Source organism: Hemiscyllium ocellatum, chromosome 22, assembly GCF_020745735.1.
Source record: "Hemiscyllium ocellatum isolate sHemOce1 chromosome 22, sHemOce1.pat.X.cur, whole genome shotgun sequence".
NCBI lineage: Eukaryota > Metazoa > Chordata > Chondrichthyes > Orectolobiformes > Hemiscylliidae > Hemiscyllium > Hemiscyllium ocellatum.
The window spans coordinates 58,153,886-58,177,361 of NC_083422.1; the positions used below are offsets into that span (position 1 = coordinate 58,153,886).

General features: G+C 40.9%; 1 protein-coding gene across 1 annotated transcript in view; it reads left to right on the plus strand.

Annotated features, from left to right (window-relative positions):
• The window catches only part of cfap58 (cilia and flagella associated protein 58), a 206,828-nt gene extending 183,880 nt beyond the window's left edge, over positions 1–22,948 (plus strand). Inside the window, exon 19 of the mRNA XM_060842287.1 lies at positions 22,828–22,948. Within this exon, the coding sequence (XP_060698270.1) occupies positions 22,828–22,948 (121 nt within the window). The remainder of the gene's footprint in view (positions 1–22,827) is intronic.
• The last annotated feature ends 528 nt before the right edge of the window (positions 22,949–23,476 follow it).

Here is a 23,476-nt window from a genome sequence, read left to right on the forward strand (position 1 = left end):
TACCTATCATACGGTTTATAACCCAGTCAATATCTAAGTAACCGAGGTCCCTAACATTTTTTGCATTCAGAAACTTGTTTACCTCTTTACTCCTCTAAATCTCTCTCACTGTTTGGGGTCCATGCTTTACATTTAGTCCTTTTTCCTATTTCTGAGCTTAACCTTAAGACTATAAGACATAGGAGTGGAAGTAAGGCCATTCAGCCCATCGAGTCCACTCCGCCATTCAATCATGGCTGATGGGTATTTCAACTCCACTTACCAGCATTCTCCCCGTAGCCCTTAATTAACCTGTATATGGCCTCAATGGATGTTTCATTTAGTATATCATCCCTCCTCACTGTTGTGATTGATTCTTTAGCCAAAAATGCTACACCCTCACCTTTTTTTTTGTTCCCTTTTTTCTCCTGCCTGAACCCTGTACACTGGGTACACTGTTGTGTTGGAATTCTTGCTCCCCTCTAAGCCAAGTTTCCACTATAGCGCCCCCCTTCCCCCCCCCCCCCATGCCCCCACCCCCTCCCATGTCTATCTGAGCCCATAGGATTTATTCATTGCACATCTTGGGTTACGTACAATTTAATACTGCCAATTTACCTCTTATTCCTCTGTCTTACAGAATCACTAGTTAATTTTCCACCTCTCGCTCCCTACTGAGAATTTTCTGAGTTTCCATCCCGCTACCAATCAAGGGTTAACCCTCCCTAACGGTGCTAGTGAATCTTCCTACCTAGATATTTATCTCAGTCCTGTTCAGGTTTAGGTCATCTGGGTCGTTCGTACAGGTCCTACCTTCCCCAGAAATTTGATGCCCACCCTATTACACCAGTTTTGCAGCCATTGTCAAATTGCTCAGTTCTCCTATCACTCACATCCTTTCTAAATTTTCTCTTGTCTCGTTGGTGGCTCTTGTGATATTAGCCACATGATTCACACTGTGATGCTGAAAGGAAGAAAAATACAAATGCTAGGAAACTGCAAAAGGAGCAAAAACTGTCGGTAGCTTCACAGGTTTGCAAAGGTCTGTTTAAAAAAAAAATCAATACTTCAGATGTAGATCCTTTGGACAATGAAGGATTTTACAGACGAAAAGTTAACATATTTGCCTGTATAGGGTTTGACAGGATTTGCTGTGTATTTCCAATATTTTCTCTATTACAGGCAACTGATGCGTGACTACAGCTTCACGAAAGAAGTGACCTATAGTAATATTATTACCACAGACTTATTGAGTGATAAATTACAGTTGGTTATCAGGAAATGGCATATATTATACCATCTGCTGCAGATGGTTCAAGTTCATTTTTTATGTTAGGAATTTGAACAATTGTGCAATTTGAACTAAGCAACATTAATAACATGGGTGGGAATTTAATGCTTAAAAAGTCATTAGGAAATAATTTGAACTAAGCAGCATTAATTTTTATTATTTGTTTTTAGGATGTGGGTGATACTGACAAGGCTGTGTTACAGAGGAGGTGGTGGATATGATTGATTGATTGAGTGGTGTGCTCATCCACTTAAGTGGGCATCAAGAGACAATCATTTAGTGTGAAACTGGAGTTATGAGTAGGGGGTGCCAGATTCGTATCCGCAAAGGACATTGGTAAACCAGTTGCAGTTTTATGATTATTTCCCCTGCCACCACCTCCATCCCGCCCTCCATCCAACTGCACTGTGTATCAGCAAGCTATAATAAGACAATTTATCACCAATCTACATTGTAGATTTTAAGTTCAAGTGCTTTGCCAATTCCGTGATGATGTGTCAGCAAAGCCACTGGACAATTGGTGTGAATGGCTACCAAGGACAAATTGACCAGAGTTTCCACTGATCCGATGCCAAGTAGTAGCAGGAGATTGAGAAATCTTTTCTTGAATTCATCCCCATTCCAATCCCTTTACCATAAGTACTTTCTGAAGACATGCACCTGGCAGGTTGACCTTATCTTTAAAAACAAAGACAGGAGTTGCTCAGCAGGTCTGGCAGCAACCGTGGAGTGAAATCCGATTAATGTTTCGGGTCCAGTCGCCATTCCTCAGAACTCAATTCTCAGATAACTCTGATTTCTCTTCACAGATGTTGCCAGACCTGCTGAGCTTTTTTTAACAATTTCTATTCTTGTTTCTGATTTCCAGCATACGCAGTTCTTCCAGTTTTCATTACACTATATTTATGTTTGATTGTTGCTGCTGTCATAGCATTGATAAAAAGGGAGTTCCAAGATCTTTATCCAGTGGTAGTGAGGAAGCAATGATATTTTTACAAGTGTGTGACTCAGAGGGAAACTTTCAAGTTATGTGTTCCCATGTATCTGCTGCCTTTTTCCTTCTAGATGGTAGAGGTTGTGGGTATAGAAAATGCTACCAAAGAAGCTTTAGTAAGTTATTGCAGTACATCTTGTTGATAGTGTATGCTGCAGCCTCTTTGGTGGAAGCTGTGAATGTTTTCAGTGTTAAATGGAATGCCAGTCAAGTGGTCTGCTTTGTCTGGGTTGGTGGCAAGCTTCCCGACTCAGGCGACTGACTGTGTGGAGTTTGCACGTTCTCCCCGTGTCTGCGTGGGTTTCCTCCAGGTGCTCCGGTTTCCTCCCACAGTCCAAAGATGTGCGGGTCAGGTGAATTGGCCATGCTAAATTGCCCGTAGTGTTAGGTAAGGGGTAAATGTAGGGGTATGGGTGAGTTGCGCTTCGGCGGGTCAGTGTAGACTTGTTGGGCCGAAGGGCCTGTTTCCACACTGTAAGTAATCTAATCTAATCTAATCTAAAGTAATCTAATCTAATCTTAAGTATAGGTAATTCATTCATCCAACTAAATGTAAAATATTCCATCACACTCCTGACTTGTTCCTTGAAGGTTGTAGATAGGCTCTGGGTAGTCAAGAGTTCAGTGGCTTATGAAATTCCTAAATTCTGACTTCGCAAAAGGGCCAAATGGCCTCCTGCACCCTAAAAATGCTGTGATTCTGTGATTCTTTTTGTATCAAGTTTTTATATGACTAGTTCAGTTCAGTCTTAAACCAATGATAACCCCTAGGATGTTATCAGTGGGGAATTCAGCAATGGTAATTCCATTGAATGTCAAGAGGATATGGATAGATTATAGCTTTCTCCTGTTGATGAAATTTATTGCCTGCCACTGTAGTTCGTATGTAGTTTGCCACTTCTCAACAGAAGCCAGAATCTTGTTGCTGGAAAAGCTCAGACAGTCTTGGCAGGGTCTATGAAGAGAAATTCTGATCTGGTGACCTTTCCTCAAAACATCTTTACAATAATGTGGCACCCACAACTGTATGCAACACTCCAACTGATGTCTAATGAGAGCAAGGAGGTGATGTTAAACGTGTACAAGACACCTGCTTGTCCTCAGCTGGCATATATTGAAAGAGATGCGCAAAGGAAGGAAGGGTGATGTATGAAAAAACATTGAATATGGGATACATTGTCTGGAAGCGTGATGGAGGTAGGTTGGGCATTCAAGAGGGCATGAGACTTTTTGGATAGTTGTGGTGTGTAGGGACATGGAGAAAGGACAGGAAAATGGCACTAGATAATAAAGCTGGTGCAGGCAGAATGGGCTGAATGGCCTCCTGCGCTCTAATAATTCTGTGACTAAGATGAGAGGTTGCTAACACGTACAGTCATTTTCCTTTGTGCTAGATACAAGTCCAACCAATTGAGAGTTTTGCCCCTTCAATCCCACTTTCTTCAATTTTGCCAGAGTTCCTTAATGGCATACTCAGTCAAATGTTACATTGATATCAAGGGCTGTCACAGCCAGCTCATCTCTCCAATTAGACTCTTTTGTCCACGTTTGGACCAAGGCTGCATTGTGACCTGGAGTGGAACTCCCTGTCGTCTCAGTCCTGAACATTGGAAAGCAGGTAGTTACTGTGTAAGTGCATTTGATAGCATTGTCAATGACAATTTCCATCACTTTGCTGATGATTGAGAGTGGAGTGATGAGGCAATCATTGGCTCAGTTAGATTTGTTCTGCTTTTTGTGAGCAAGACAAACCTGGGCAAATTTCCACAGTCTTTGGTCATGAATTAATTTGGTTGAAGAGTGACATCTGTGATTGCTGGCAGCCTCTGGAGGAAGGTCTTCATTCCTGATGAAGAGCTTATGCTCGAAACATTGATTCTCCTGCTCCTCGGATGCTCCCTGACCTGCTGTGCTTTTCCAGCACCACACTCCGACAGCCTCTAGAGAAAGTCAAAATGAATAATCCACTCGGTACTTTTGACTGAAGATGGTTACAAATGCTTCAGATTGTCGTTTGCTTTGACAGCATTGTTCCCTATCATTTGAGGTGAGGATATTTGTTGAGCCTCCTCGTCCAGTTAGTTATTTGATTCAGGACAGGATGAGTATGGGCTGCATAACTTTGATCTAATCTGTTGTTAGTGGGATTGGTTTGCTCTTTCTGTAACTTACTGTAGCTTCTTCAGGTTGACACCTCATTTTTAAGTATATCTGGTACTGCTCCCAGCATGCTCTCTGGCACTATTCATTGAATCAGCATTGATTCCCTCGCTTTGATGGCAACAGTATCATAGGAACACCCCAGACCATGATGCTGCAGGTTGTGTTTGAGTACAATTTGCCACCTTGAGCATCTAAAAACAGCTTGCTAAATGGCAAAATGTTCCCGAGATTTTCTAGAGTGAACTCACAACATTTTGCAATTCCATTTACTGTGCAAGGTTGGTTCATTGTCATGTAATGTTGTAAACTGAAATGTTGCAATTTTAAGTGCAACAAATTGAAAGCTCAAGACATTTTTCATGCATTTTTATAACACCACTGTTTTCATTTTTTTTCACATTGAGCATAAGTCAACATATATAGCAGCTTTCTTGGCTATCTCAAAGCTCCAAAGTATGAATTTCTGCTAGTGCCCCTGAGGATTTGACTTGTTGTAATGTTAGTCTATATTTTCTATTCACTGGTCACCCCATGTCACAATAGAAGGGTATTTTCAATGTGAGGTTAGAATTTGGTCTTCACAAGGACAACAGTAGTATGATAGTTGCTAATACTGAAACTATTCTAGACAAATGCATCTGTGACAGGTTTATTGGTGAGAACAAGTTTAAGTAGGTTTTTCCCTCTTGTTGGCATCGATATCAGAGCCTAATTGTGTCCTCAAAGACATAATTAGTTATCCAAAAAAATTGCATGATGCCTCTGTCAATATATATCGATTGTGTAACTAATTTATTCTGACCTAAGTTACAGCAAATTTACCCTTGATCTGATGAATTTACTTTGTATTGTTTCATTCTGTCACCATTGGAAAAAGGGACATCTCATTGCTATTTGGACTGCTCACAGAGCACTGCTGTACTCATAAGACAGCAAGCTGTGAAGCTAGTTGATCTTCTTTCTGCTGTAATGATGTGCATTAACTGCAGACTTGGAATGGAACCTTTATTGTTCCAAATGATAGCTTCCACTTCTTACACCATGCTCTGTCTGAGTATGACTGTGCCAAATTGTGAGGAATGAATAATCACATTTTTGTGGGAACTTGCTGCACCCAAACTGATTGTTACATATCCCACATGACATTTCAAATGTACGTCATTGGCTATAAAATGTCATGAGATATCTGATGGTTATGAAAGGGGCTATATGAATGCAAATCTTCCTTTGAATTTGTTCACTGGGCAATAGAAATCAGATTAAACTAGCTCCCCTTTGGAGCTATGTATCAGATATAAGACATAAGTGTTATTTTATTAAGAAGCTATGGGCAGGAGCTTCTTTCTCCCAACAGTCTCTCACCACCGTTCCCAAATTCCCTGTCACTGAACTCTTAGAATTTATCTGTCTGCAGATCCATTCCAGCGATGGAGTTGAGGTCCTGGGTACTGCCATATGCATGTAAACGTCAGCTCCCTGTTACCAGTCAAATGTTATATCTCTAATCCACACCCCCCTTCCCCAGCTCCGCACAACAAACCCAAACAAGTAGACACAACACGCCCAAAGACTCTAGCCACACTACCATACATCAAAGACATCCCGGAGATGACTACCAGACTACTCTGACCCCTTGGCATCATAGTAGCCCACAAACCTACCAACACACTGAAACAGCCACTGATGAACCTAAAGGACCCCATATGAACAGCCAGCAAAACGAATGTCATTTACAAAATGGCCTGTGAGGACTGTAACAAACACTGCATCGGGCAAACAGGCAGAAAACTAGCCACCAGGATACATGAATACTAACTAGCCACCTACAGACATGACCACTATCACTAGTATCCTTATATACAGACTAAGAAGGACACCACTTAACTGAGGCAACACATCCATCCTAGTACCAGCTGAACAGATATATACACGGGAATTTCTAGAGACCTGGCATTCAAACTGGAACTCCATCAATAAACACAGCGATTGGACCCCACTTACCAGCCTCTGAGGCTCACCCACCTTTAACAGACCAAGGCACATAAACAGAAAATGGTGCTTCACTGGAGGCTCACCGATGGTGTTACCTAGTATTGTGAAGAAACATCTGAGAACAAACCTGCCAGCTGAGTGAGCAAATGTACACACATCTCCAATCTGCATCCTGCCCCACCTTGAGCGCACTCCTACAATGCCATCCCGGACCTCCACACCCCACACAATTTGAAATTGGAGGGAGCATTGATGACAAAAAATTCCTATACTTTGTTTCAACTCCACCGCAGAAACACAGAACCGAACAACTGATGAGGCTGAAGGAAACCATTTCATACCAGCCTAAAAACCTTGTCTGATTTCACCAAAGGCTCTTTTGCTGTCCTTCTTTCCTCCTTTATTTCAAATACCGGTGACAAATTGAAACAGAATTTATATATCAACACAAAATCGCATCAATATAAGGTGAATTAGTAAGGAAATTTTGTTTTTTTTTTGCTTTATTAATTTCCCAATGTTCCTCCCTGCATGGCTAATACTGCTCCTGGCTGCAGGATGTCATTCCTGTTTGTATTCTGTTAACTGATCCCAGTTGAAGCTATGCTGAAATTGGCTGCAGCATCAGTAGCTGAGAGGAAAAACTCAGCAGTTCTGGAAACGTCTATGGACTCCAGAGTTTCTCCAGTAGTTCTGCAACATCTGCAATTCTTTGTGCCCAATAAGTGAAAAATCAGCTGTGGTTCTTGTTCCAGATGACTATCGAATGGTTTCTGTTTGAAAGCTGTGTGACCATGAGATGGAGAGAGGACTGTGCTCTGTGATAGTTTGTAAATGGTTGACACCTATGCCCTGGTATTCCTCTCTGTCACTCGTGTGCATGGTTCGGCCTTGCTACTCACCACAAGGAAAAAGAAAGGCTTTGAATTTTACACCATATTTCATGACTTGAATTAATCCCAAACCAACCTATGGTCAATGACGTAACTTTAAAGTGTTGTTGCTGCTATATTGTAGGAAACAGAGCAGCTGAATTGAATATAGCGAGGTCCCATAAACAACCACAGAATTGTAACCAGTTAGTGTCTTTCTAATAATGCTGATTTGGAGGGACATATGGCTGTACTAGAGGGTGACAGCAAAACTGCACCTCACTTGCGATCATGAGCTGATAATGACCCAAACGTAGCAGGTTGATAGGCACCAGCATACTTTAATCATTGTTGTGCCAAGAGGCATATGGGCAACACGCTAGAGGAATATCAACAACTTCTAGCACTACAGAAGGCCTGAAAGAAGGTCTGGAGACTGCAGCTGGATCTGACTTACATGTAAAATTGGAAAAGTCAAGAGCTCGATCATCAATATCTTGCAATTGAATCAAAGTAATGCATGCAGTGCTAAGGCATTTGTATGCTAATAGTATAGCAAGCAAAACTTATTAAACACATAAGAGCTGTGCAAAGCAATTTTACACTTTCCAGGCATCAGAGCTAGTGTATTGGATCATTTCCCATACATAATTTTTATGCAATAAAGCATGATCTTTGCAGAAATGTCACAGAAGTTCCACTGAGTTCACTAGGAAAGCCATAATTGCATTGCAATTACATAATAAATACTCATGGTTCCCCCCATGAACATATCAGCCTCTCATTTTTAAAACTAATTAGCAATAATTTTCATTTAATTTTCAGCCAAACATAATGGACTGAAGCAAAGTAACCACCAGAACACAGTGTAGTATATTTTGTTGGATTATACGGTAGTGAGGAGCTATATGATTGCACACAGGTGCCTGTGACAGTCAGCTCAGAAATATAGATATGCAGTGGGCCCACTTGTGACTCAGTAGGAGAATCCCTACCCCTGGACTGCAAGGCCCACTGCAAGTTCAAATCCTACTTGCTCCAGACTTGTGGAGTAACATCTCTGAACAGATTGATTAGAAAAATAAAGATACACAGGTAGGCAGCTCCTCATTAGAATTGTGGTTAGTATCCCCACTGGTCATGTGGGAGACCAAGGTTCAGTTCCCTGCTGGAGAGTGACTAATGTCTTGGAGATGGACTGTGCGTAGGTTAGGGTACACTTTTAGGGTCGTCTGGCCTAATAGTTACATTCCCACCTCTAGGTCAGAGATGTTATCATACACTTTTGGAGCAAGTGGGACTTCCACATTTAAGTCCCACTTGCTCCAAAAGTGTACGATAACATCTCTGAACAGGCTGATGAGATAATATTTCTCGTCACACGGGAATTTCCAAATTGTGTTGCTCAATAATCTTAGATGTCTTTTTCTAAATTTATTTGATGAATTAAATATTTTCCTGCAGTTAAGTGTGTGTAAACAAAATTGCTCATTGGGAAGAATTTCTAATGTCTTTGAATTCTTGCTAAATGAGTGAGGGATAAGTCAATGGGCTATATTAGCACATTAGTTTAATTGGGACAAATATGATCAGATCCAAATAGGTGCTAAAGTACTCTGTTGGTAAGTAAATAGCATTTAAGTAGTAACATAAAAATGAAGCAAATGTTTCAATTTAGGAACGCTTCAAGATTGCAACCTTGACTAGAAATGGCAAAGAACAGATTATTGAACTCACTATACTAATGTGATACTGGAAAAAGAAGGAAACAAAAGATAAGGGAAAGATTGAGTGCTAATTCATTCCTCTACTATTTTCATGCTTCTCTACTATGCTACACATGAGGCTCAGGTTATAGTCTTTGACTCTCAATTAGCTGCAAACCTCTTTCCCTGACTGACAGCTCAGAGGTGCATGGATGCGTATGGGTAGTTCTGGGACTGGGCCTGTCTTGCCTGTCTTTGAGCAAATGTTCAATATCTTGCAATTGTATGCTTTGAATTGGTAACTAATGGAAACTGAACAACCTGGGTGTTAAGAGATACCGTGTCACCATTCTACAATTTCTACTTGTTTTGTAAATGGATGCATTTCTTTATGAAATGTAATTTAGCTTGGCTTTCTGAAGCAATCTAATTTTACTCTGTGGCTCACTGAACCATACCTTTTCATGTTTTGGGATCACGTGGCAGTTCAACTTCAAGTTTACAATACTACACTGAATCCCCCCAGATCTTGTTTGGAAGCAGTACACAGAATTATAAAGGCTTTGTAAGGTACAACAGATGGTTCGACGAAATGCCACTTTGCATTGGATTTTGAGGGGATCCAGTTTACCTGATAAGTAATAGATAGAGGCAATGCCAAGTGCAGCAATTAGCCACAAGGATCAAAAGGCTGGCCAGGTTTAATTATGTTCTATTCTGAAGTTGCTTATCTGAATTGGCAGCATGCAGAGCATATAAATCAGCAGCTTATGCAGGGTAAGGAAAATTCTCTGCTGTAAAGTGTGCAAGTGAACATCAGTTGTGAGAAGGATTGTTTAGTTGTGGTGTTAGGTTTTTGTGAAGTACAGAAACCTGGTCAATGTTTTCTGTTAACTCATGGTCATCAGGCAGGTAAACTGAGGAACTTTAAGTAATTTGATTAAATCTTTAACTTTGGGAAAATCTCAGGAAAAGTGGGTGTACGTATCAATACACTTTCCCCAAGTGCATCATGACATGTACAAAATTCAAACCTTTATTAAAAGATATTCGTTCTTGTTTGATGGTAGAAGTTTAACTCTGATTTTATTTGATTTTGAACATGGGATTCGTCAGATCTCATGCTGTAATCCCAGCAGAGCCAGCAATGAGTGCTGAACACTCGTTATCTGGAATTCTGCCATTGGTGTGCTGATGACCAATGCAAATCCTGTGGAACAATGGTGTGATTAATTCGAAACATTAGGGAGATCTGTTTTACGTGCTGTTCTTCTCTATTTGTTTATGTTTACTTTCCATCCGAGAACAGTTCTCTGCACTTCAGCTTAACCAGAGAACTACATTCAGTGAGTGGTAATGGATGATGACTTTCGCCTGGACTTTTATCTCTCTGTCATGGCAACAATGACAGACAAACCTGGAAATACTTCGGGGTCAGATCACATTTGATGGCTACATGGTTTATGAAAGCAGCATGCCATTCAAATCATCGGGTGCTTTCGCTCAAGGACAGTGGGCGTAGGCCAAATTGTGGAACCCAGAGTGTGCTGAGTAGACCCAGTTAGAAAATTTGGATGTTTCTTTGGATTGTAAGCTATTGCTTTGAATATGATCCCAGGACATTTCTGGGAAGGCCAGGTGCCTGTTGAAGTTTAAAAGTCGACATGAATGGATGCAAAAAATACATAAACTGATTAAACTATCAAGGTCATTGGAAACGTCAATTGACTTGTCAAAACCAGCTATCAAAACTGTCTCAGGGATCTATCAAAGGTGTAAAGAAGACTTGTCAAAAGGGTCTATCAGGTGGATACACAAAATGTGCATTGCCCTTTCGATCGTTGATAAATGATTTGAGTGTTTTGTTTTAAAAGTCATTGCTTTCTATGCAGTCCACATAAGCCTGAGGGTTTCCATTACTGGATTAGTGCCACAGATTGATTTCTGCCATTGCTGCAGCTGCTTGCAGTTACTCCGGCTAGGTAGAGATGAGACTCTAGGGTCAGGTTTTTCGAACAAACAAGAACCCACAGAACCCATGACCAGTGGCACAGAATTTCCGAAGTGAACAGTTGTACCATTAGTGAGTGATTGACAACAACTGTGATAATGATTCCTGCCGAAATATCTGCTGTCATGTTATGCCATGTTCATTTGACACATACCATTCACATAGACTCACTATCACTGCAGGGTGCTATTTCAGTTGATTGACAGCTACAAGTGACAATGGACCCATTGATTTTGGATATAAAACCTTGGGAACCAGCAGCAGGAGGAGGCAATTCAGATCCTCTGGTCTGTTCCACCATGTCACACGATCATGGCTGATCTCATCTTGGTCTTGATTCCACTCTCCCGCTCCCCATAACCCTTTAGCCCTTTACTAATTAAAAATCTATCTTTCCTGAAGTTTATTTGGTGTCTTGTTGTCAACTGTACACTGGTGATGAATTCCACAGATTCATGACCATTTGAGAGAAGTGATTCTTCCTTAACTCTGTTTAAACCTGCTACCCCTAATCATAAAAACCAATATCTCTTGTTCTTGATTGCCTCACAAGAGGAAACCATCCTCTCCATGTCTACATAGTCAGTCCCCCTTAGCATCTTATATACCTCAATTAGATCTCCTCTCATTCTTTTAAACTCAAGAGAGTATAGTCAGTTCTGTCATAACATGTTTCTTCAACGTGAATTGGCTGTAACACGATTGAAGAATTTAGACTATTATTTGTAGAACGTGAACTTTCCTTACCTGTATTGGCTAGAACATGATCTCAGTCCCATTAGTTTAAAATGCACTGCTTTTTCGTGATCTTCTTAGAATGTACTTATCAATACACTTGCCAAGTGCATCGTGACATGTACAAAATTCAAAACTTGTATTTAAAGATATTCTTTCTTGTTTGTTGGTAGAAGCTTAACTCTGATTTTATTTGATTTTGAACATGGGACTCGGCAGTTTTATTGCTGTAATCCCAGCAGAGCCTCCAATGCAGGATCATGTTTATATTAGAACCAACTGTATAGGACAATGTTTTATTATTTTATTTAATTCCTTTGAAATTAAACAATTGTCGCTATAAGGCATTATGCAATTGAAGCAATGTAAAAGTAGTTATTAGGTTTTTAATGAATGAATATATTTTTAAGAAAATGAAATCTGCAATAGACACAGAACTTTATTTAATCTCCGTATGGGTCTGAGGTCTGCCTATGGTGGAAGCTGGATGGATTGATGTGGCAAATTTCTAAGAATTGGATTGGCATGAGTTGGTACTACATTGGCATAGGGTCTATAAACTGACATGGGTTGCAGAGAGATATAGATTGGCATGAAGGATATGAGCAACCATGGGGATAGGTACAGAAGTATGGAGAGTATGCGGTAGAATGGATTTGCATGGTTGTGGATGGAGAGTATCGGTGTGTGTATAGATGGAATGTGGGGTGGAGGAGGAATGGTTTTTATGTTTTTATTAGAATTTTGGACAGTGCCAGAAGCTGGCCTTTTGGCCAGCCCATGTCCATACCCTGCATCCTCTGCTTTCATCCCAGGGTTTAATATAGGTTCGGGCAAAGTTGGAGGCAACTATTTTTTAAAAGTTGGTTTCACACAGCTGAGTTCTCCTGATGCTGGGTAAATAGCTCGCAGGCAAAAATCCACACGTTTGAGTCTAATGATTGCGTTCTTGTTTCTAACATCCATGGACCAAAGAGACAAGGGTGTCCACGTATTTTATTAAAATTATCGAAATATCACAACCCATGTACAGAAGATAAGCAAAAGAGGCCAATGGAATGTTGGCCTTTATATCTTGAGGACTAGAATACAAGGAAAGTATGGTTCACATGACAACTATACAAAGCCTATTAAAACCAAACCTGGAGAACAGTCAGCAGTTCTGGGCAAAAGGCTATAACATGAAATATTGCCGATGCAAGGCAGTGAGGGGACACTTAAACCTAGATTGCAAGGGTTTATTATGAGAAAATATTTCACAAAAGAGGGTTCTTTTTTTCTGGAATTCAATAGGTAAAGGTGTTTGAAGTCAATTTCAAGATATTTAAGTGAATCACAATTAGATGGATGGACAGGCATTATTTCTGTTAGCCGAGGAGTCTAAGGCAAGGGGACTAATCTAAAAATGACACCCAAAGGGGGCACTTGTACTGCAATGATAGTGTCCTTACCTCTGATCCAGGAGGTCTGGGTTCAAGTCCCAGTTTTCTCAGAGGTGTGTAACAATGTCTCTGAGCAGGTTGATTAGAAAATTTCTACAAAAATATTTATTGGCTAATTTGCTGTCATACTGCTTCTTTCCTCACTTGTTCATCAGCTTCTTTTGTGGGTCCTTGCTAGTTTCCAAAATCCCCAACTGTAGACTTGCTACTGTTCTTTACAACATTTGAAATATCTTCATTTAATCTAGATGAGCCTTTACCTCTGAAATGAGCAATGGGTGAGTCTTTTGTGCTGAATTATTGTTTATTAATAGAAGGTCCTTTTATGAAGGGTGTCAGTTAGCTGGACAGATGGTTTGTGATGGAAAGTGACACCAATAGTGTGGGTTCAATTTCTGCCCTGGCTGAAGTTACCATGAAGGACTCTTCTTTTCAACCTCTCCCCTTGCCTGAGGTAGTGCCCCTCAGGTTAAACCATCACCAATTGTCTCTTTTTCTCTCTAATCAGAGAATAGTGCTAATGTGACTTTTACTTCTGATGAGCACTTTGAATTGTTTATTTGAATGTTTCTCACTGTTTATTTATTACCATACTTTTTACTCTAATTACCCAATTAACATCACCACTTCTCTCCTTATAACTATGTAATTAGTTTTGTTTATCTTTTGATGCCTCAGAAGTTCTGGGGATTAAGAGAGTACAGCTTTCAAGGGTATAGGAAACTATTCTTTTTTTATTCATTTACAGGATGTAGGTGTCACTGACCAAACCATGATTTATTAACCATCACTGATTGCCCAGAGAGCAGTGAAGTGTCAACTAAACTGCTGGGGTCTGGACTTAGGTAAGGGTGGCAGATACCATCCCAAAAGGGCATCAGTGAACCAATGGGTTTGACATAAGACAATGGTTTTATGGTCATCACTAGACTCCTAATTCCCAATATTATTTGGATTCAAATTCCACTATCTGCCATATTTAAAAATCATGTGACACCAGGTTATAGTCCATCAGGTTTATTTGGAAGTACAAGCTTTCAGAGTGTTGCTCCTTTGTCAGGTAGCTAGTGAAGTAGGATCATAGGACACAGAATTTATAACAAAAGATCATAGTGTCATATACTGATGCAATAAATTGGACAAGCCTAGATTATTGTTAAGTCTTTAACCTTTTAGAATGGGCTGCAGGTTTTGATTCATTAATATGTAAATCCCGGAACTTCTTTCAAGTCACATTGAGATAATTTAAGGTTTTATAAAAATAAGATGACATCTCAGCTCAAACAATGCATTGGTGTGAGGTTAGTCTGTATGTATTCTAATTTTGAGTCACACTGATTCTATTTCCAAAGTAGGAATTAATCAAATGTCACATGGATTATAAAAAATATTGGCTGCCTACAGATTGTGTGCTTTTTGAACTAAATAGAATGTATCTGCAAATACAAGTTCACCCCATAGACTTGTGTGTGTTTGCGTGCATGTGAGGAAGAGAGAGAAAAAGAGAGAGAGAGAGAGTGTGTGTGTGTGTGTGTGTGTGTGTGTGTGTGTGTGTGTGTGTCTGTCTGTCTGTCTGTCTGTCCATCCGTGCTTGGTTGAGTATGATGTAGTATATGCCTGTGAGAGGGTGTGCACATGGGTGTGAGTGTGTATGTGTGTATGTGTCTGAGTATGTGTGTGAGAGTGTGAGAGTGTGTATAGTGTAGTGGGGTCATCTGAAGTGTGACCCAAGGTCCTGGTTGAAGCCATCCTCATGAGTATCGAACTTGGCTATCAGCCTCTGCTCGGCCACTCTGCATTATTGCATACCCCAAAGTCCACCTTGGAAGATGGTCACCCAAAGATCTGAGGCCGAATGTTGCTGACTGCTGAAGTGTTCCCCGACTGGGAGGGAACATCTCTGTCTGGTGATGTCTGCGTGGTCTCGCCAATGTACCATGTCTTGGGGCATCCTTACCTGTAGCATATGAGGTAGACAATATTGGCCGAGTCACATGATTACTTGCCATGTACATGATGGGAGGTGTTCCCATGTGTAATATTAGTATCCGTGTCGACACTCTGACATGTCGAGCAGTGTTGCCATGACAGGGTTGTATGGTGTTGTGGTCATTGTTGTCTTGGAGGCTGGGCAGTTACTGCTGACTCAGATTGTCAACATTTTCAAATCTCTTCATGGGCTCATCCTTTCCTTTCTCCTTAATCTTGTCCAACCTGACAACTCGCTGAGATTTCTGCACTGTGCTGTTCCTGATCCCTTGCGCAATTCTAATGTTAATGACTTCGCCATTGATTCAGTTATCCAGGCAGCAAACTGGGGATTCCCCTCGCTACATCTATACCTTGCCCTCAGACATTTATTAACACCTACAATTTGGACCAAATCTTTGGATTTCTGACATAAGAATATTCCTATGAAGCACCTTGATATGTATCATGAGGTGAAATATTCACGGCCTCTGAACAATGTGGCAATGGCAAATATATGGTAAAATCAGGAGAAAAGTAGATTCTCTACATCATGAAGAAAGAAAGTCCAAATCTGCATCTCAGCTTTGAATGACGAGATAAGACTCTCACTCGTGAGTGACAAAAGGCCTAGCTGGACCCATTTGCATGTACTGGCATGCTACTAGTACCGAATTTCACCTCACTGAGACACATTTTCTCTCACATGCCAGAAACCAGACAATGACAATTTCTGAGATGAAGGTCAGACTAGCCACTGCTTGCTTCTCTGGACTCCTGTCTGGAACAGTAGTACCCAGCATCTCAGGGCCTTGTCCCTGGGCATCGACCATACTGCACATCCCCATCCACACAGGTTGATTTCTGACATGTACCAACCTCTCTCCATCCTCATTACACATCTCCAACCTATGGACAATAGAGTTCTCCACTTTAAAGTGTGTTGACACTTCTTATTGCAATGATTCTGGCAGGAAACTCCCGTCCTCCTGTGATACTGCTTGACTTGCTGTGTGTTTTCCTGCTCCACTCTTAATTCACTCTGACACTCCATTTCTCAGTATCTCTGTGAAACTTTGCACACAGGGACAGATACCCATCTCGGGGACTGGACCAGGCTGTAATTCAGGCCTCCTCACATACTCTCTTATTGCTCGCTCACTTTGCACCCACTGGGCTGTGCACCACTTCGCTCCCTTGCCTTTTTGCACTTTGGCCCTCATACAGAACATAAAGGCTCACAGTATTTCTGTCTTGCCTGGCTATTTAGCATGGACACAAAGCCAGGCAGCTCACCATGATTGTCTTCAGTGATAATTACTCAAGACTGTGGAGTGACTGCACAGCCCTGTGCTACGGCAACCGTACACTTGAATGAAGTCTGGAATAGTGTGGGAAAACCTTCCAGCCACACCCATTTTGGTGAAATTCAGCTCCTTATGTTAAAGTGCAATATAAATATAAATTGTTGTGATTGAGCGTTTTTTGGAAGATTTAATTCTGTAATACCCGCCCACAGTTTGCAAATGTTGTTCCATTGACCTTATAAAGATTGCTGCCTCATTAAATTGAGTGTCTTCAGTGTCCGTGAAATAAATAATTTTGCTCTTATGCCAGGGGAAAACTGGATATCTAGAAAAGTTTCAAATGACCCCATGATTATAGACAATAGACAATAGATGCAGAAAGAGATGGCCTCGATATTATTGCTAGACTATTAGTCCAGAGACCCAGGGTAATATTCTGGGGACTTGGGTTCAAATCCTGCCATGTTCTTTGCAGGCTGCAACACACTATCAATGAGGATGAGGACTGCGCCTAGAACATAGAACATTACAGCACAGTACAGGCCCTTCGGCCCTCAATGTTGCGCCGACCAGTCATACCAATCTGAAGCCCGTCTAACCTACACTATTCTCTACACCTCCACTTTTCGCCTTTAAACAACCGGGGCATTTTGACGTAACATCTTTCATTATTGAATTTCCAGATAGAGCAGGAACACCACTGCAGCCTTCAAAAGGTTAAACTATTAAGTAAACTGAATGTTCTAAATGCACCAGATTTATTGAAATTGCTCAGAAGTGCTGAAATGTACTGTAATATACACAATGTGATGAATAAGCCAGAATTTCCATTTGAAGATAAAATCTAATACCTTGTACTAGTCAAGTGATCAATACCTTACACTTGCTTAAGCTATAGTGCAATTTAAAAAAAAAGATCAATAAGAAGTGACTATTCTTTAATTTGTTTGGAGGAAAAAGACATGACGGTTAGTGAATTCACACATCTCGATCCTTTTAAAGTTGAGCCACCTTGATATGTTTTATTGCATTGTAGCTCATTTAATGCCATCCAAAATGAATGCATATACTGGAACAGCTTTTCCTAAATCAAAGGTTTCACTTCAGTCAGCTCAGAAACCTCTCCTATTTTTAATGTATGGAGGCAAGAATTGCAAATTTGCAACTTATTGGTATTGGACTAGCTCTCCTGACAGTTTGTGGAATGTGTGTGAACATTGGGTACAACAAGGCAATCCTGCAAGGAAGCCTCAATACTGAACTGTACAAGGGTCCCCAAGAAAAGCCTCAATACTGGACACCCCTGTCTTGGATTGGAGATTTACATTGCTGGCCTGTGGCCGTTGTTAATGGTCGCAAATTATCTTGATGAAGTTGGGGCTTTCCTATCCTGGATTTAAACTGCTTTCCCTGGGAAATGCAACAGCTTCACTAAAGGCATCCTTTTCAGTGGCATTTTTCCAAACCATTTCCCAGAGTTAGAATGCAAATTCTTGAAGGCAAGTTCCATGGTCCGTGTGAGCAACTATTATTTTAAGTTCCTCATTTTGAAGATTAATTCAGAGTTTTATTTTTCACTTTGCATTTTACTTTCTTTTTTCATTTTTAACTAGAGGTCAATTAAAATCAGCATTTTGATATAATAGACTTTCTTCGAGGTATTTCCCTCTGGAAACTATAAGACAAGTCAGATACTCTCAGGAATTCAGTGAATCGCTGACTTGTGCATTCAAGCTTTTTTGACCTGACGTGTTTCCATCGCCAGGGAACCACGTCTTCAGAGGGATTGCTGGACTTGGGGATGTGTGAGGGCTTGTATCTTCTGAAGTGCAGCCCTTACAGACTCTCACCTCATCTGCTTGTGATCTGAGATATGCTTCTGCAATTCTGGGCAATAAATCACTGCCTCCTATTGTAAAATCAATCCTAATGCGATCACTGACTCTTATATATGTTAATTGTTTGGTAGAGAACTTCAATAAAGAAATTTTTTGTTTAAGTTGTCATCTTGCATTCATAAGGACAGTTTGCAAGTTTACCAAGTTATACTCCATGAGAGATAAGTACTGATTCATTGGCAAGTGAACTCTGTTTGGTAGAGGCATTGTCATTGAGAATGGAGCTATTAATATTGATTGACAATTAACTGCTAGGCTTTGTTTAAATTTTAATCCAGGCAAGTTGACTCTGATCAAGGTATTCACTGAGAAATGAACCAGAGAATGGCAGTTACTGTTGAGTTGAAACTGGCGCTGTGTATGGTACATGTTCATTCTGTCTGCAAAGAACACGGAAATGCATCTTGTTTAAGCAAAGCTCAAGTTTTATGTATAAAATCTGATTGAAGATTTGTAGCTCGGGTATCCGTTGTTGTGGTTCTGCTTGCCGAGCTGGAAGTTTTTGCTGCAAACGTTTCGTTCCCTGGCTAGGGAACATCATCAGTGCTGTTGGAGCCTCGTGTGAAGCGCTGCTTTGATGTTTCTTCCGGTATTTATATTGGTTTGTTCTTGCTGCTTCCGGGTGTCAGTTTCAGCTGTAGTGGTTTGTATATGGTGTCCAGGTCAATGTGTCTGTTGATGGAGTTTGGAGATGAATGCCATGCTTCTAGGAATTCTCTGGCTGTTCTCTGTCTGGCTTGTCCTATGATAGTGGTGTTTTCCCAGTCAAATTCATGTTGCTGGTTGTCTGAGTGTATGGCTACTAGAGATAGCTGGTCGTGTCGTTTTGTGGCTAGCTGATGTTCATGGATGCGGATGAACATCATGACACGACACGACCAGCTATCTCTAGTAGCCATACACTCAGACAACCAGCAACATGAATTTGACTGGGAAAACACCACTATCATAGGACAAGCCAGACAGAGAACAGCCAGAGAATTCCTAGAAGCATGGCATTCATCCCCAAACTCCATCAACAGACACATTGACCTGGACACCATATACAAACCACTACAGCTGAAACTGACACCCGGAAACGGCAAGAACATCCACCAACAGACACATCGACCTGGACCCCACATACAAATCACTGCAGCTGAAACTGACACCCAGAAGCGGCAAGAACAAACCAATATAAATACCGGAAGAAACATCAAAGCAGCGCTTCACATGAGGCTCCAACAGCACTGATGATGTTCCCTAGCCAGGGAACGAAACGTTTGCAGCAAAAACTTCCAGCTCGGCGAGCAGAACCACAACAGTTTTATGTATGTTTTATGTATGTACTGAGGTATATAAAATTTTCAGCGCTGGAATAAGCTATTCTTCCCAAAAGGTTTATTTTGATGTTTCTGCTCTTGGTGAGCCTGCTCTCATCCTCCTTTTCTGGGTGGCAGTGATGGTGTCCCTAGGTCTGGGTAAAGGATTCTGGATTCAGGTGCCATCTGCTGCAGAGGTGTGTGATAACATATCTGAACAGCTTGATGTGAAAATATTGGTCCTAATATTGCTTCCTCCCACGTTTGCTCATCTAATTTCCATTTTAATACATCCACGTTATTCAACTCATTTATTCTAAGCTTTGGCAATTCCGACTTAAAAGCATAGTGTCATAGAGATTTGCAGCATGGAAAGAGACCTTTCAGCCTTTCATATCCATACTGGCCATCAAGCCTTGTCATATTTCCAGCATATGATCCCTCGCCTTATATATGCTGTGGTGTTTCAAATTATTATCAAACTTTTTCTTAAATATTGTGATTGTTCCTGCCTCTACCACCCTTACAGTTGGTGAGTTCCAGGTACCCACTACCCACTACCCGTACCCACTGAGCTAAAACAGTTAAATTAGATTTCCCTACAGTGTGGAAACAGGCCTTTTGGCCCAACAAGTCCACACCAACCCTCTGAAGAGTAACCCACTCAGACCAATTTCCCCCTGACTAATGGACTTAACACCATTGGCAATTTAGCATGGCCAATCCAGCACATCTTTGGAGTGTGGGAGGAAACCCACACCAAGACGGGGAGAATGTGCAAACTCTACACAGTCGCCTGAGGCTGGAATTGAACCTGGGCCCCTGGCGCTGTGAGGCAGTAGTGCTACCCACTGAGCCACTGTGCTGCCCTTAACTCACCTCTATATTTGCCCTTTGTTTTAAATCATAGTGCCTTAGCTATTGATCCCTCAGCTATGGGGTAAAGTTTCTTCCTGTCTATCAATTTTGCTGATTTGGAGATGCTGGTGTTGGACTGGGATGTACAAAGTTAAAAATCACCTGATGAAGGAGTGTCGCCCCGAAAGCTAGTGAGCTTCCAATTAAACCTGTTGGACTATAACCTGGTGTTGTGCGATTTTTAACTTTATCAATTTTCCAGCATCCTTTCAAAGAATCCTAGCATTTGGAATTTTAGCCAAATTATTTTTAGGGAATTATACTCATGTCCAGGTGAGCAACTGAGTGCTTTCCATTTCAGTCCCTGTAGGTAATCAATCCGAGGTCAAGTTTTGTATCTATTAATGATAAATGATTGCTGATGGGGTTCAAATGTCAAATCAGCCCTTCAACCCTATACCCTCCCACACTACCTCATGATTTCATGAATATCAAGTACCTATTGGTCGTTGACTTGAATGCATTCAGCAACTAATCATCTACAGTGTCCTGTGGTGAAAATTTTCAAAGGTGCAGAAGAAACATTCTCATCTGAGAAAGACATGGAAGCTGGGGAACATGAGGAAATAAATAGTGATGTCTTGAAAAGAGTTCATATTACAGAAGAGGAAGTGCTGGAGGTCATAAAATGTACAAAAGTAGATAACTCTGCAGGATCTTATCAGGTGTGTCTGAGAACTTTGTGCAAAGCTAGGGAAGTGATTGCTGGGCGCCTTGCTGAGATATTTGTATCATTGACAGCCATTGGTGAGGTGCCAGAAGACTGGACAGTGGCTAATATTGTGCCAGTATTTTGGAAAGATGGTAAGGAAAAGCCTCACGTCAGTGGTGGATAAGTTGTTGGAGGTGATTCTGATGGTCAGGACCTACATGCATTTGGAAAGGGAAGGACTGATTAGGGATAGTCAACATTGGTTTGTTATGAGGGAAATCGTGTCTCACTAATTTGATTGAGTTTTTTGAAGAGTTGATAAAAAAGGTTGATGAAAGCAGAGTGGTAGACATTGTCTATATGTCTACATCATGGTAAACTGGTTAGCAAGGCTAGATCATGTGGAATCCAAGGGGAGCTAGCCAAATGGATACAAAATTGGATGAAGGTAGGAGACAAAGGGTAGGAGTAGAGAGTTGTTTTTCAGTCTGGAGGTCTGTGACCAGTGGTGTGCCACAGAGGTCAGTGCTGGGTCCATTGTTTTTCATCATTTATGTAAATGATTTCTGTGTGAGTATAGGAGACATGGTTAGAAGGTTTGCTAATGACATCAAAGTTGGTGGTGTAGTGGAAATGAGGAAAATTATCTCAGAGTACACAGGGCCTTGATCAGATGGGCTAATGGACCAGGAAGTGGCAGATGGAGACAAATTTAGATAAATGTGATAGGTTGTATTTCGGGAAGGCAATTCCAGGACACTTACACAGTTAATGGTAGACCCCTGGGATTGTTGCCGAAGAAAGAGACCTCGGAGTGCAGGTGCATAGTTCCTTGAAAGTGGAGTCACTGGTAGATAAGATAGTGAAGAATGCGTTTTGGTATGCTTGCCTTCATTGGTCAGTGCATTGAGTATAGGAATTGAGAAATCATACTGCAGCTGTGCAGAACGTTAGTTAGGCCATTCCTAAAATACTGCATTCAGTTCTGGTCTCCCTGCTATCGGAAAGATGTTGTGAAACCTGAAAGGGTTCAGAAAAGATTTACAAGGATGTCACCAGGGTTGGAGGGTTTGAGCTACAGGCAGAGGCTGAATAGGCTGGGGCTATTTTCCCCGGAGCATCAGAGGATGAAGGGTGACCTTATAGAGGTTTATAAAATCATGAGGGTCATGGATAGGTTAAGTAGACAAGGCTTTCTCCCCAAGGTAGGGGACTGCCAAGTATAGGTTTAAGGTGAGAAAGGAAAGATATAAAAGGGACCTGAAGGGGAAACCTTTTCACCCAGAGGGTGGTGCGTGTATGGAATGAGCTGCCAGAGGAAGTGGTGGAGGCTGGTACAATTACAGCATTCAAAAGGCACCTGGATGGGTGTATGACAAGGAAGGGTATAGAGGGATATGGATCAAGTGCTGGCAAATGGGACTGGATTAGGTTGGGATATCCAGTTGGCATGAATGAGTTGGACCGAAGGGTCTATTTCCATGCTGTACATCTCTAAGACTCTACGTTGTAGTTTTAAAAATCTCATATCTGTTAAATAAAAGAATAAGTAAATGTTATATGTTTGAAATAAATTAAATTTCTTTTTTTCCCTTTAGTGAGAAGCAAAGAGCCATGGAGCAGGAGGAACAGCCTTTCATTCACCCTCAGAGGACAAACTATCCCCAGTTCACAGGGGGAGGCTTCAATCTTAAACCACAAACCAAGGTCTCAGCTTGAATATTCACTCTATTCCATTCTCCATCTGCCGCTGATCCCCTTACATCAAACAAAATTTTTATTTCATTTATTATTGTAGAAACTGTTGAGCTCAGCCAAGAATAACAGTATGGGACAATATGATTTTCATGCTGCTTAATTTTATTTTGGCATTTCAAATGCCCCAGTTCAGCCAAGATAATGAACTTTGTTCGAAAACTTTTTATGGAATATTGATTTTTTTTTCTTGATTTCATTATATTGAATATAAAAATACCTGTGTTGCACTTTAACACATTTTCATGTCAATACACACAGATATGTTGTTGAATAAAAACCGTCTGCTTTACACTCAAATTTCTTTGTTATTAAACATGTTAAGTGAATCACCAAAATAACAGTTCTGCACAAATGTGAGACTAGTACACTGAAAGGTTTCGGAACCTCAGACAGAAAACTGAGTTTTCTCATTCATAGAATACGCGCAGTCTACAATGATTCCTTGAGAATTATTTAATTTCAACAGACTTTCATTCAAGGTGGGTTTTT